General features: G+C 51.1%; 1 protein-coding gene across 1 annotated transcript; it reads left to right on the top strand.

Moving 5' to 3' along the window:
• Positions 1–4612: 4612 nt before the first annotated feature.
• On the top strand, positions 4613–12817 carry Ccnq (cyclin Q). The gene is given in 4 exon segments (XM_032889511.1): positions 4613–4688; positions 4855–4991; positions 10906–11061; positions 12641–12817. Coding segments are annotated over 4 exon segments (546 nt in total).

The raw sequence follows: 12817 nt of genomic DNA, 5'->3' as shown, positions 1-12817 counted from the left end.
CATTCCATCAATATTAAGTCTCGATCCACAGACTCAGAGGCTTTAAATTTAAATTTAAAATTTTAAATGTCTTTCAATAATATTTTGTCTACTGCCTGGCTGGGTCTTTGTTGTAATATTTTTCTGTTTGGAAGTGGGAAGGGCCATGATTAAACCTGCTGTGATCTTGTTCCATGATGAATGGGGTTGAGGAGGAAGAAGATAAGGAAGAGGAAGAGGAAGAGGAAGAGGAGGAGGAAGAGGAGGAGGAGGAGGAAGAGGAGGAGGAGGAAGAGGAGGAGGAGGAAGAGGAAGAGGGGGAGGGGGAGACGGAGGAGACACATCTATTGAAGGAGAGACTGCTCATGTGTTTCTAGCACTAGACCTGAGTCTAGCTCTGCAGGTATGTGCTCAGGTAGGCAGAACAAATGGCAATGAAGATGGGGATACATGGGTTTGGGGTGCCTAAAATGTGGGTTAGTAAGCTTAGGGTTCACACCTAGCCATGGCTTTGCAACCATTGAACACATGGGTAAAGTGTGTACTCTCTGATGGGCAGGAGCTGGGCAAAGGAAGACTCAGTTTGAGGAGCCTTATAGAAAGGAAGTCAGGAGAACAGCATTCTGGAATCCATGAAGGGAAAGGTGTTGGTGGGCAGGAGAAAATTTAGTCACTGCAGGAACAGGGTAAACACTGAAAAATGGCTTAGAAAGGGAGAGAGTTTTGGTGTTCCCACTTCTGGGAGGACAGAGAAAGTTTCATCATTCCCCAAATGGAGTTTTCTAGGGGGAATCAAGGCAGCCTGCCATGCTGGCTTGAATATGGCTTGAGAGGCCAAGGAAAGGACCAACACAAGCAGCAGAGAGATCTTCTCAGTCAGGGGTGGAGCCACGCTGAGGGCACCATCCCAGTGTGATTCCCACATTGCTCTAGCCTAAGGCTTGTTTTTCACATTTCTCAGATGTGGAGTAGAAGGGACCAAAGGCAGGCTGAGATCTGAGAGTGGTCACCAGTCAGCTATTCAGATGCCAAGGGTGTCTCTTTACTGTAGAGGGGCCAGCGGCAGTGAGGGCTGGGGCAAAGGGTGGTGATGGGTTGCAGATCCTAATGTAGGAAAGAAGAATCTGTGAAGAAGGGATACCAGGTGGTGAGAAGAAGGAATGACACAGAACCAACAAGGCTGTGTGAGAAAGGGGGATATTTTAGACCTGGACAGCCATGGTGAAAGACTGCTGGGAGGTGTAAGGCAGGGAAAGTGTGGGAATTGGGAAATAGGCTTGGCATTCTGGGTACAATTGTCCTTGGGCACCCAAATGCCTTTCTCTCTCTCTCAGCCTCAGCCTTGGTAATTCTGCTTCAGAGTCTGACCCCTTGAAGTAAGCCAGTTACTCTTTCAGGTACTGGCTGTCTCTGTGGGAAAGGTATGTGGTAAGCTAACATGTAGTGAGCTAATATTAGGGAAGGAAGTACTTCCACCAGGGAATGCCCAGTCTATCTTTGCTGAACATCTTAGTTCTGCTGGGGCTGGACAGGAGGCCCAGGTCTATGCCCTCAGAGAGTTTACTAACTGATCAGGGATTAGGGAACCAGAATGATATGAGGGGGATGTAAAATGTGCGTATGTTGGTAATAGGTGGCATGTAGGCCCTCTGTGGTAGGCGTGGCTTCCCAGAGGGAGGGCCTCTTAGAGAGCCTTGCTTAGAGGTTTGCTAACTCTGACTGGTTGCTTGTAAATTATTTATTTATCAACCACTGTGCTGAGGCTGCCTGTCAGTAGAGTGCTCTGTGACCTGGGGCTTTAAAAATGAATGTGTACATTGAGTCATTCCCTTGACTCGCATTCACAGGCACCTATTACTTGTTGAGCCTACACTCTTCACACCACAAAAGACCCAGGGGAGCAGCAGGCATCCACAGAACCCTGTTTAACCACAGGCCTGTAGGCTGCTTCTCAGACACTAAATACGGTGTCTGCCAGGGCAGGGGGACGCATCTCATTTTGAAGTGTGTGTGTGTGGTGTTGCTTGTGTGTGTTGCATGTATGTGTATGTGTGTGCACTTGGGGATGTCATGTGCTTGAATGTATCGTGAGGGTAAGAAACTGAGAGGCAGCAGCCTGACCCACCAAGGTCAGTCAATTTAGGGAGTTTGAACTTCAAGCTTCCAGTTTTTAGAGCTACTGGCCTGACCTGGGTACTGTGTTGTATAAGGAAAGTCATGGCCCTGACCAGTCAAGATGAGGGAGAATTTTCAGTCTTAGGCAGAGGAGGGAGAAGAGCTGCTCACAGTCTGGGAACAGACAGGGCTCAGGATGTGTCAACAATACAGAGGCCTAGGGGCACAAGCCCCCTTCCCCAATTCTAAACACCTATGACAATACAGACCAGAACAAGCTGGAGAGAAGGATATGTTACAGGAATCCTTTACACCAGGTCAAGAGGCCAAACTGAGAGTCCATCATCTTTAGGGGAGCTGCCTGAACCTCATGCCATGAGAAGCATAGGGATAGGACCTGAGGCTGCCCAGTCAACAGAGTAACTGGCCAGGGACTGGCACCTCAAGTCCTAGCAACTGGCTCTTGAAGTAAATGGCTCTCAGCAGGCCTACAGTTCCAGGAAGCTCATTTTGGTAGCTGGTGTCATGAATAAATGACAGTCTCCCAAAATGTCTCCCTGTTCTAAATCCCAGACCCTTTGAAGCTGACCTTATCTGTCAAAAGGGCCTTTGCAGATGTGGGGAGGATAGGGTTGTTGATATGAGGTTGTTTTGGCTTACTGAAATGGGCTTAAATTTAATGACGGGTGTCTACATGACAGACAAAGAGAGAAAGGACAGAAGGAGACACAGGAGAGGAGGCAGTGTAAACAAAAAGCAGAGAACAGAGGGTTTCTGTTGTTGTAACACCTGGTTTTCAGACTTTGTGATGGCAGCTCTAGGACACCATTGGTCTCTGAACTGCCTCTTTCTTTTATGTTCCTTCCTATAGCTGTTGCTCAGCTAAAATCAGCTCTGGGCTAGCTCCTTCTGTCACCACAGCTCTACAAAAGCTTTCTGGGTCCCTAGGCATGGTTTGGGGAGGGAACTCTTTAGGGTAGAAAAAAGGCCTTAGGCATTGGAAATATCTTAGAAGAGCAGGTGTTGACAGCAGTGAGGGGGGTGACCTGATGAGAATTGACACAAAGCACAGATCCTTCCCCAATACTCAGGTAACCTCTTTGGGCATTCTGGTTCTACACACCCTCTTTGTCACACAGTGAGTTGAGAAGGCCAGGTAAACATAAGGACTGGTGTGATGGTACCAGAACTATTCACGCTATAAGGAGCTTGTAGAACAAGGTGTACTAGAACCTCTAAAGATGAAACCCAACCTACTGACCTTGGTTACCTCTGGCCATCAGAGCTCTGCTGCTTTTGCCACTTCCTTTGTGGTTATTTATGATAGCAGTCCCAGCACTCTACCCTAGCTGGCATAGAGGGAACACTAAAGAGATTGGTAGAGGCAAGCCATGTCGAGGAAGGAGAATGAAGCTAGACAGGGTTGTGGGGACTTCTGCATCCTCATGAGATCAGACCAATCACACCTAAGGGCTTAGGGAGCAACAATTAGTTCTTTCCACATTCTTGGTGGTCTGGAATCAGAGCAATCATTTGAATGTATCAAAATGACCAGAGTTAGTCTCTAGCTTGGGAGTTCTTTTGAAATCCTATGTTTCTAACACCTGTTGCACAATTTCCTGTTTGTAGAAGACAGAATGAATTAGCATATTGAATATGTGAGTTTCATATTCAATCTTCTTTTAGCAAACATTTACTTAGTCCCTACTGTGTGCCAGGCTTGAAAGGTAAAGAAAAGCCACATTCACAACAAACATTGGAAAGCAGTGAAGGCCACACATAAACACCCTTACTGTTTCCATCAAGAAGGCCTCTCTTCACATTTTGGTACAGCATTTCCTTAGGTTTTCATCCACATGCTGGGACTCTTGCAAATCTGGATTCAGGTTTTGCAAACACTAACATTTCTCATTTTTGGCAGCTGTTGGCTCAGACTCTGATGCCTCAAAAACAGCCCAGAACTTTCTTTCACCCAGGTGCTGCAAAACTCTCCCTGTCCTTAAGCCGCTAAGACACTCTGGGCCACCAGACCAGGCCAACACCTTGGTTGAACCATGGGGATTCTTGGACTCCAGTGTCTGCGCATGCCTTCATGCCTCTGTCTTTAGCTGTGACCTTGCTGCACAGTCATGGAGAAATACCTGTAGTCTCTGATCTGGAGAGGTAGAAATTTGCCTTTCCTACTCCCTACTGCTCCTCTCTCACCTCACTAGTCCCTACTTCCTCCTATTCCCCTACCCCCTCCCACGTGGGTGTCCCAAGGGCCAGGCTTCTTGTACCTGTGGGTTAAAAGTATTTCCTAGAGGTGGGGCTTAAGTTTCTGGGGTGGGACTTACACCTCCAGAAGCCCAGTAACAATAGTGGAAGGAAACCGGGCCCAAGCAAGATTCTTGTCAGTATTGGCTTCTTTGCACCTGGGCCTGTGCATTCAGTGACATTGCAGTCTGTGCAGCTATTCACATGAGGGTGGGGTGAGGAACCGCCCTAGAAGGTCCAGGAATGCTGTGGAGGAGGGGTCATGGCGCCAGCACCCGAGGCAAGGGTGCATTTCCAAGTAAAGTGGTTCATTAAAGAGTCAAGTAACCTCTATCAGAGTGGAGGGCATTTTGCAGCATGTCGTTAGGGAGGTCCCATCAAGGACTCATGGTGCAGTAAGTTCTGAACTTTGCTGGGGTGACCACAGTGCTGGTTGCACCCATTTCCTGGGTAAAGCCAAGAAGGTACTAGGATGCTACAGAAGCACTTAATCTCTTTCAGTAGTATTTTCCATCCTCATTGCCACTGCTTGAGCAGTTTACCACAAGTTCTTGTGAGAGATCAACCTGGATGCCTATGACCCATACCTGGTTGCCATGTCTTCCATTTACTTGGCTGGCAAAATAGAGGAGAACACCTGTGTACTGGTTACATCACTAATATGCCCAACAGGTATTGGCATCCTGGCCAAGGTATGTAGGAAGGTATCCACTGTCCACACTGGCAAGGAGAGCAGATAGACAGACTCCTATGCACTTTGTCCTCCAGGCACCAACAGTTAGACTTGGAAGGAAGCAGCTGGGTGACTTTGACCCAGGTCCCAAAACACTAGCTACAAAACCATAAAGGAGCCTAATCAGGGGCCTTTGTAGGAGGGAAACTTTGAAACACTCCCACTCCCACCCCTTACTACCCCAGCAAGACGTAAGGCTTCAGAAGATAGAGCATGGAGAAGTATGTCAGAGAATAATCATGTAGAGTCTTGAATAGGACAGAGGAACCAAAAATGGATGGAGGCAGAAGATGATGGGAAAAAAACTGGCCCAGTTATACTGAGGATTTGGGAAGATTTGAAAGGCCCACAGAACAAGGATGCAGAGGGCAGCAGTCTGACTTAGATCATACAAGAAACTGAGTCTCTTCCTGCTGTTGGTAGTGAATTGAATAGCTAGCTGGGCAATGCAGTTGTGTTCCTGCCAAGGAAAGATAATGGGCCCAGGCTTTAGGCTTCACCAACATCCTGGGGCCTTGGAGATGGCCATGGCATTTATGGAAAATTACTGACTAGCTGTGTGTCATGAGCCTTTCCCCAAAGTCTAATCATTAGAAAGCAAACTGCTTTGTTCTGATGCTTTTTCAAGAAATAACAACACCATCAACAACAAAACACTCCTTACTCTCCAAAGCCTGGCGGGCTCACAGTAGACAGAATGAGGTGAAGATTAAAACAAGAGTAGGGCTGAAGAAAGATGCCTGGAATGCACCTGTAATTGTCTGGTCCCCAGCAGGGAGGAGGAGCAGAATGGAAATTGTGTGGAGCTCTAATGAGATGTGGACATGGAGAGGGAGATCTAATCGGAGTGCAGTCCAGAAGGATGAGTCACAGCACAGAATTCTGAGCACTTGGTGTGAATACTGTATCCCTCTTGGAGTTCTTTCTCAGGAGATTGCAGATCTGAAGAGTGTAAATAAGGACAGAAAGTTCTGGAAGAAAGGAAAGACAATATGAGAAAAAGGAAGTTGAAACACACTCACCTTTCGGTATATTCCCTGGCCCTATTTCTATATGTTCTTTGGGCCCAGAATCAAACTGTGATGAGGAACATAACTGAATTGGATGTTGGATGTTGACTTCATCTGAAGTCATTGTAAAGGGTCGGTCTTTTTGTTTAGCATTTCACTGACAATGGACAGCCTTTTGGGGTAAAAGAGCTAACTTCTGTTTTGTGTGTACATTACACATGTAGATCAAGATTTTTTTTTTGAGACTGGGACTCATTATGCATCCTTGTCTGTCCTGGAACTCAATGTGTACATCAGACTGGCCTTCAATTGCCAGAGATCTGCCTGCCTCTGCCTCTGCCTCTGCCTCTGCCTCTGCCTCTGCCTCTGCCTCTGCCTCTGCCTCTGCCTCTGCCTCTCTGCTCTGCCTCCCTCTGCCTCTCTGCCTCTGCCTCTGCCTCTGCCTCTGCCTCTCTGCCTCTGCCTCTCTCTCTGCCTCTCCTCTCTCTGCTCTGCCTCTGCCTCTGTCTCTCTGCCTCTGCTTATGCCTCTCTGCTTCTCTGCCTCTCTGCCTCTGCCTCTCTGCATATCTGCCACTCTGCCTCTGCCTCTCTGCCTCTCTGCCTCTCTCGCCTCTCTGCCTCTCTGCCTCTCTGCCTCTCTGCCTCTCTGCCTCTCTGCCTCTCTGCCTCTCTGCCTCTGCCTCTCTGCCTCTCCCCCTCTCTGCCTCTGCCTCTCCTCTCTGCCTCTCTGCCTCTCTGCTTCTGCCTCTGCCTCTGCCTCTCTGCCTCTGCCTCTGCCTCTGCCTCTACCTCTGCCTCTGCCTCTGCCTCTGCCTCTGCCTCTCTGCCTCTGCCTCTCTGCCTCTGCCTCTCTGCCCTCTGCCTCTGCCTCTCTGCCTCTGCCTCTGCCTCTCTCTGCTCTCCTCTCTCTCTGCCTCTGTCTCTGTCTCTCTGCCTCTGCCTCTCTGCCTCTCTCTCTCTGCCTCTCTGTCTCTCCCTCTGTCTCTCTGCCTCTCTGCCTCTCTGCCTCTCTCTGCCTCCTCTCTGCCTCTCTCTGCCTCTGCCTCTCTGCCTCTCTCTCCCCTCTCTGCCTCTCCTCTCTGCTCTCTCCCTCTCCTCTGCCTCTCTGCCTCTCTGCCTCTCCCTCTGGTTCTGCCTGGGCCTCTGCTTCTGCTTCTGCCTCTGACTCTGGTTCTTTTCTACCTCTGCCTCTGCCTCTCTGACTCTGCCTCTCTCCATTCCTCTCTGCCTGTCTGTTTCTGCCTCTGCCCCTGTCTCTCTGTCTCTGCCTCTCTGCCTCTGCATCTGCCTCTGCCTCTCTGTCTCTCTGTCTCTGCCGCTGCCTCTGCGCTCTGCCTCTTCCTCTGCCTCTGCCTCTGCCTCTGCCTCTGCCTCTGCCTCTCTGCCTCTGCCTCTCTGCCTCTGCTCTCTCTCTGCCTCTGCCTCTCTGCCTCTGTCTCTCTCTCTCTCTCTCTCTCTGCCTCTGCCTCTCTCTCTCTGCCTCTGCCTCTCCCTCTCTGCCTCTCTGCCTCTCTGTCTCTCTGCCCTCTCTGCCTCTCTGCTCTCTGCCCTCTCTGCCTCTGCCTCTGCCTCTCTGTCTCTGCCTCTGCCTCTCCGTCTCTCTGCCTGTACCTCTATGCCTCTCCCTCTCCCTCTCTCCCTGTGCCTCTGCCTCTGTCTCTCTTCCTCTCTGTTTCTTCTTCTGCCTCGGTCTCTGCCTCTGCCTCTGTGTCTCTCCCTACCTTTGACTCTGTCTCTCTGCCTCTCTGCCTCTCTCTCCCTCTCTCTCTCTCTGCCTCTCTCTCTGCCTCTGCCTCTCTGCCTCTCTGCCTCTCTCTCTGCCTCTGCCTCTCTGCCTCTCTGCCTCTCTGCCTCTGCCTCTGTCTCTGTCTCTCTGCCTCTCTCTGCCTCTCTCTCTGCCTCTGCCTCTCTGCCTCTGCTTCTCTGCTCTCTGTCTCTTCCTCTCTGCCTCTGCCTCTGCCTCTCTGTGCCTCTGCCTCTCTGTTTCTTTCTCTAACTCTGCTTCTACCTCTGCCTCTACTCTCTGTCTCTCTGTCTCTGCCTCTCTGTCTCTCTGCCTCTGCCTCTGCCTCTCTGCCTCTCTCTCCCCTCTCTGCCTCTCCTGCCTCTGCCTCTCTCTGCCTCTCCATCCCCTCCCCTCTCTGTCTCCCTCTCTGTTTCGGGCCCATCTCTACCTCCCTCTCCCTCTCCGCCCCTGTGTCCCCCCTGCTGCCTCTCTGTCTCTGCCTCTCCCCTCTGCCCTCTCCCCCACCTCTCCCTGTCCTCTCTGTCCTGCCCTCCGTCCTCCTCTTCCCCTGCTCCTCTACCCCAGCCCTGTCCCGCCCTCTGCCCCTCCCTGCCTCTCTGCCCCCCTCCTGCCTCTGCCCTCTGCCTCTGCCCCCAGCCTCCTGCCTCTGTCTGCCTCTGCCTCTCTGCCTCTGCCTCTCTGCCTCTCTCCCTCTGCCTCTCTGTCTCTGCCTCTGCCTATGTCTCTCTGCCACTCTGTCTCTCTCTCTCTGCTTCTGCCTCTGCATATCTCTCTCTACCTCTGACTCTGTCTCTCTGTCTCTGCCTCTCTGCCTCTACATCTGCCTCCGCCTCTCTGTCTCTGCCTCTCTGCCTCTGCCTCTGCCTCTGCCTCTCTCTGCTCCTGCCCCCTGCCTCTCCTTTTCCTGCCCCACATCTGCCTGTCCTCTGCCCCTGCCCCCTCCCCTCCTGTCCCTCCCCAACCTCTCCTGGCCTCTCTGTCTCCGCCCTCCCTGCCTCTCTGTCTCTCTCCCCCTCCCTGCCCCTGTCCCTGCCCTCTGCCTCTGCCCTCTCCTGCCCTGCCTCCTCTCTGGCCCTCTGCCTGCCCTGCCCCCCTGCCCCCTGCCTCTCTGTCTCCTGCCTCTGTCTCCTGCCTCTCCTCTGCCCCCTCTGCCCTCTGCCCTGCCTCCTCTGCCTCTGCCCTCTGCCTCCCTCTGCCCCTGGCCTCTGCCCTCTCTGCCTCTGCCTCCCCCCTCCCCCCCTCCGCCCCTCTGTCTCTCCCTCTCTGCCCCTGCCCCCCTGCCCCTCTGTCTCCTCTGCCCTCTGCCCCTGCCCCTCTGGCCCTCTGCCCTCTGCCCTCTCTGCCTCTCTGCCCTCCCCACCTCTCTACCCTCTGTGTCTCTCTGCCTCTGCCTCTCCTGCCCTCTGCCTGCCTCTGCCTCTGCCCTCTACCTCTCTGTCTCTGCCCTCCTGGCTCTGCCCCCTGCCTCTGGCCTCTGCCTCCTGCCTGCCCTCCGCCTCTCTGTCTCTCTGCCTCTGCCTCTCTGACTCTCTGTCTCTGTCTCTGCCTCTGCCTATCTCTCTCTCTGCCTCTCTGCCTCTGCCTCTGCTCTGCCTCTCTGTCTCTCTGCCTCTGCCTCTCTCTGCGTCTCTCTCTCTGCCTCTGCCTCTCTGCCTCTCTGTCTCTGCCTCTCTGTCTCTGCCTCTGCGTCTCTCTGCCTCTGTCTGTCTGCCTGTGCCTCTGCCTCTCTGCCTGTGCCTCTGTCTCTGTTTCTCTGCCTCTCTGTCCCTGCCCTGCCTCCCTGCTTCTCCGCCCCGCCCTCTGTCTCTGCCCTCCGTCTCTGCCTCTCTGCCTCCGCCTCTCTGTCTCTGCCTCCTCTGTCTCTGCCTCTCCCCGCCCCCTGCCTCTGCCTCTCTGCCCTCTGTCTCCCTGCCTCTGCCTCTCCTGCCCCGCCTCTGTCCTCTGCCTCTCTGTCCTCTGCCTCCTGTCTCTGCCTCTCTCTGTCTCCGCCTCTCTCCGCCTCTCTGCCTCCTGCCCTGCCTCCTGCCTCTGCCCTCTCTCCTCTGCCTCCCCCTGCCCTCTGCCTCTCTGGCCTCCGCCCCTGCCTCTGCCTCTGCCCTCTGCCTCTGCCTCCCTCTGCCTCCTGCCTCTGCCCTCTGCCTCCCTGCCTCCTGCCCCCCTGCCCCTCTGCCTCTCTGCCTCTCTGCCTCTGCCTCTGCCTCTGCCTCTCTGCCTCTGCTCTGCCTCTGCCTCTCTTTCTCTCTGTCTCTGTGCTTCTGCCTCTGCCTCTGTGTCTCTGCCTCTCTGCCTCTGCCTCTCTGCCTCTCTGATTCTCTGCCTCTCTGCCTCTGCCTCTGCCTCTGCCTCTCTGCTTCTGACTTACAAGTGCTGGGATTAAAGGTGTGTGCTATCACACCCAGTAAGAATTACTTTGTAATAACACAAATGAGTACATGTTAACTTACTTCAAGATATGTTTTTATTAACATCCATCAATGATGAATAATGTGTTTCATTAGGCTCATTTTATGTGTATATAATTTATTTTGATCATGTTCTTATCATTACCTTGTCTTGTTCCCCAACTACTCTCGTTGATGCCCTTCTTTCCAACTAGTCTCCTTTATAATTTCACATCTTTCCCTTGTTGGAGCATGGGTAGACCACTGAAAGTGCTGATATAGAAAATGTCTCACCCTCACTAGCCACGGGCTTTTGACTTCACTTCCCAGAAATAAATTCCTTCTGTAGAGTAGGTATCAAATCCAACTGGAAAGCAGTTGGTTATAGCGCATCAGTGAATTCTGGCTGCTTGGTCGTCTAGCATGTAGAGTTCATAATTGACTAAGACTTTTGATGACAATTCTTTCCCAGCAGTCTGCACAGTACTTTCTGTTACTACAAAGACTAGCCAGCGAGCTTCCTTGTGAATTCCAGCTTACTTTCTCTATGTTCTGCGACCAGAGCATGTGGTATCTTCAGCTATAGGGCTTTATTATCTCATTCTGGTAGACAACCAACAATACTACAAGACTCCTTAATGTGCAACTGGAAATCACTTTCCTTAAGATCTTGCCTGTTGAGGCTATCATTGCAGTGTTTTTCAAGTACTTTAACCTGAGCAGCAACCCTTTGGAGCTGGACTCTCACTTCTGGGAGCTCCGAGACAACATCATGCAGTCTGAATTCCTCATGCTGAGACTTCCGCGATTCCAGGGCTTTTTCCAGCATCCACACAAGGTATGTGTTTGTTGGAGGCTGGGAACTGTTTCTAATAGCTCTAACCAGGATTTTTGTTCCATAGTCTGGGAGAAAATCCCCTCCAGTGCACAAGAACACAACATGTGAGGAGGAACAGGGACATTGGAAGCTGGGAACTAGGGCCCCTGATTCCACATCTCATGATGTGTCAGCTGACTTCCCCTGCCCTATCTGAGTTGTTCTTGCCAGTTCTTACTTCAGCTTCTGCTTTTCTGCGCACTTCTAGATTGGTGCTTATTGAGCCTCAGAGAAGCAGGGCTGGTTTTGTGACCAGATGAAGTCCTAGTCCACATGAGTTGCTATTGTATTTGGCTCCATTGTTCTTAGAATCTATGGGAAGAGCCAATTGTTAAGTTGTATCCTTTTAATTCCCATGATCACAGAAGTCTCAGCCAAAGACCATTTGCAAAAGCAGCACTGGAGAAGGCTGACTCAGGGGAGCATTTGGATGTCCCACTTTAGCACCTCAGGTCCATGTACAGGGGCAGTGGAGGGATGGCCTGCAGAAGAGGAAGCTTGGGTTTGGGGCAGAGCTAGGATTTCTGGTCTTTTTAGTTAGACCTTTTAAAGAGGTAATTATAAATGACATATAGTTGTAAGCAATATTCAAGAATGATTTCATGTGCCCTTTGTCCAGCCACCTCCAGTGAGAACTATGTTAGACTATGAATAATACAGTGACATGGCTAAGATATTAATAACATTACACTTCACTGGTTTTGTGTGTATTGAATTCTATATGACTTATCCTGTATCTACATTCATGTGTCCACCACCAGAACACAGGTGACTGTGGACACATAGGACAATAGGAAATTACTCTATTCAAGCAAATGTTCTTTTGTTTCTCCTTTATAATTTCACCTACCCCCATCATAACCACAGAAACCTCTAGTCTTGGGTTACTGCACAGCAGTTTTTACTGGGTGGACTGATCAGCATCCTAGGAGATGGGAACTGCATGCTGGTGGATGTCCAGATGACAAGACTTGGAAAAGGAACAGCATTCTGACTTTGGAAGCTGTACGATCTGGGCACAAATGAGAGCTGGTGGTAGGTGTTGCTAGAAACCTGTGCCCACCTCTATTTCTTGCAGGCTTGAGTAGCAAGAGTTGCCCTTCTTGGCGTTCCAGGAACAACATGCATAATGGAGACTATTGCTATCTTTCTGTACTGCATGAGACTCAGCCTAAGCATCTGTTCTCTGAGAGAAGGAACTGACCTAATCTGAGAGACCATAGAGATGTAGCTGAACCTGCCATTACTTTTGGTTCTTGTTATGACTTAGAAGAACAGTCACCAGTCCTTAGTCCTCCTGAAAGCAGTGCCTTCATGGTAGGAACATCACACAGGGGAATGATACCTTCTATTGTGCAGATAAAGGTGCTGCTTTTGAGAGTACCAGGTTTCAAAAAAATATCCTTTCAAGCCAGGCAAGGTGGTGTACGTCTGTAATCCCAACACTCAGAAGGAAGAGCTGCTATAGAGAATGCAGTGAAGCGGTGAGGAGACAGGTGATGGGGCCTGCACCTGGAGACTGAAGTGGCTGTCTCTGCAGTTCCTGCTCCATTACCTGATTTCCCTCAAGAACTGACTGAATTGTTACAGCTGACAGTGAACGCCCATCTCTGTCACAGCCTGGAGCCTGCTTGTTGATTATTGGGTGCTGTGCCTCCAGTTTCAAGCTCAGCACCTAACTGGTTGGTGCAGGTTTTTGGGGTCTGGTGACTGCTGA

Source organism: Rattus rattus, chromosome X (genome assembly GCF_011064425.1).
Source record: "Rattus rattus isolate New Zealand chromosome X, Rrattus_CSIRO_v1, whole genome shotgun sequence".
NCBI lineage: Eukaryota > Metazoa > Chordata > Mammalia > Rodentia > Muridae > Rattus > Rattus rattus.
This window is presented reverse-complemented; position numbering and strand designations above follow the sequence as displayed.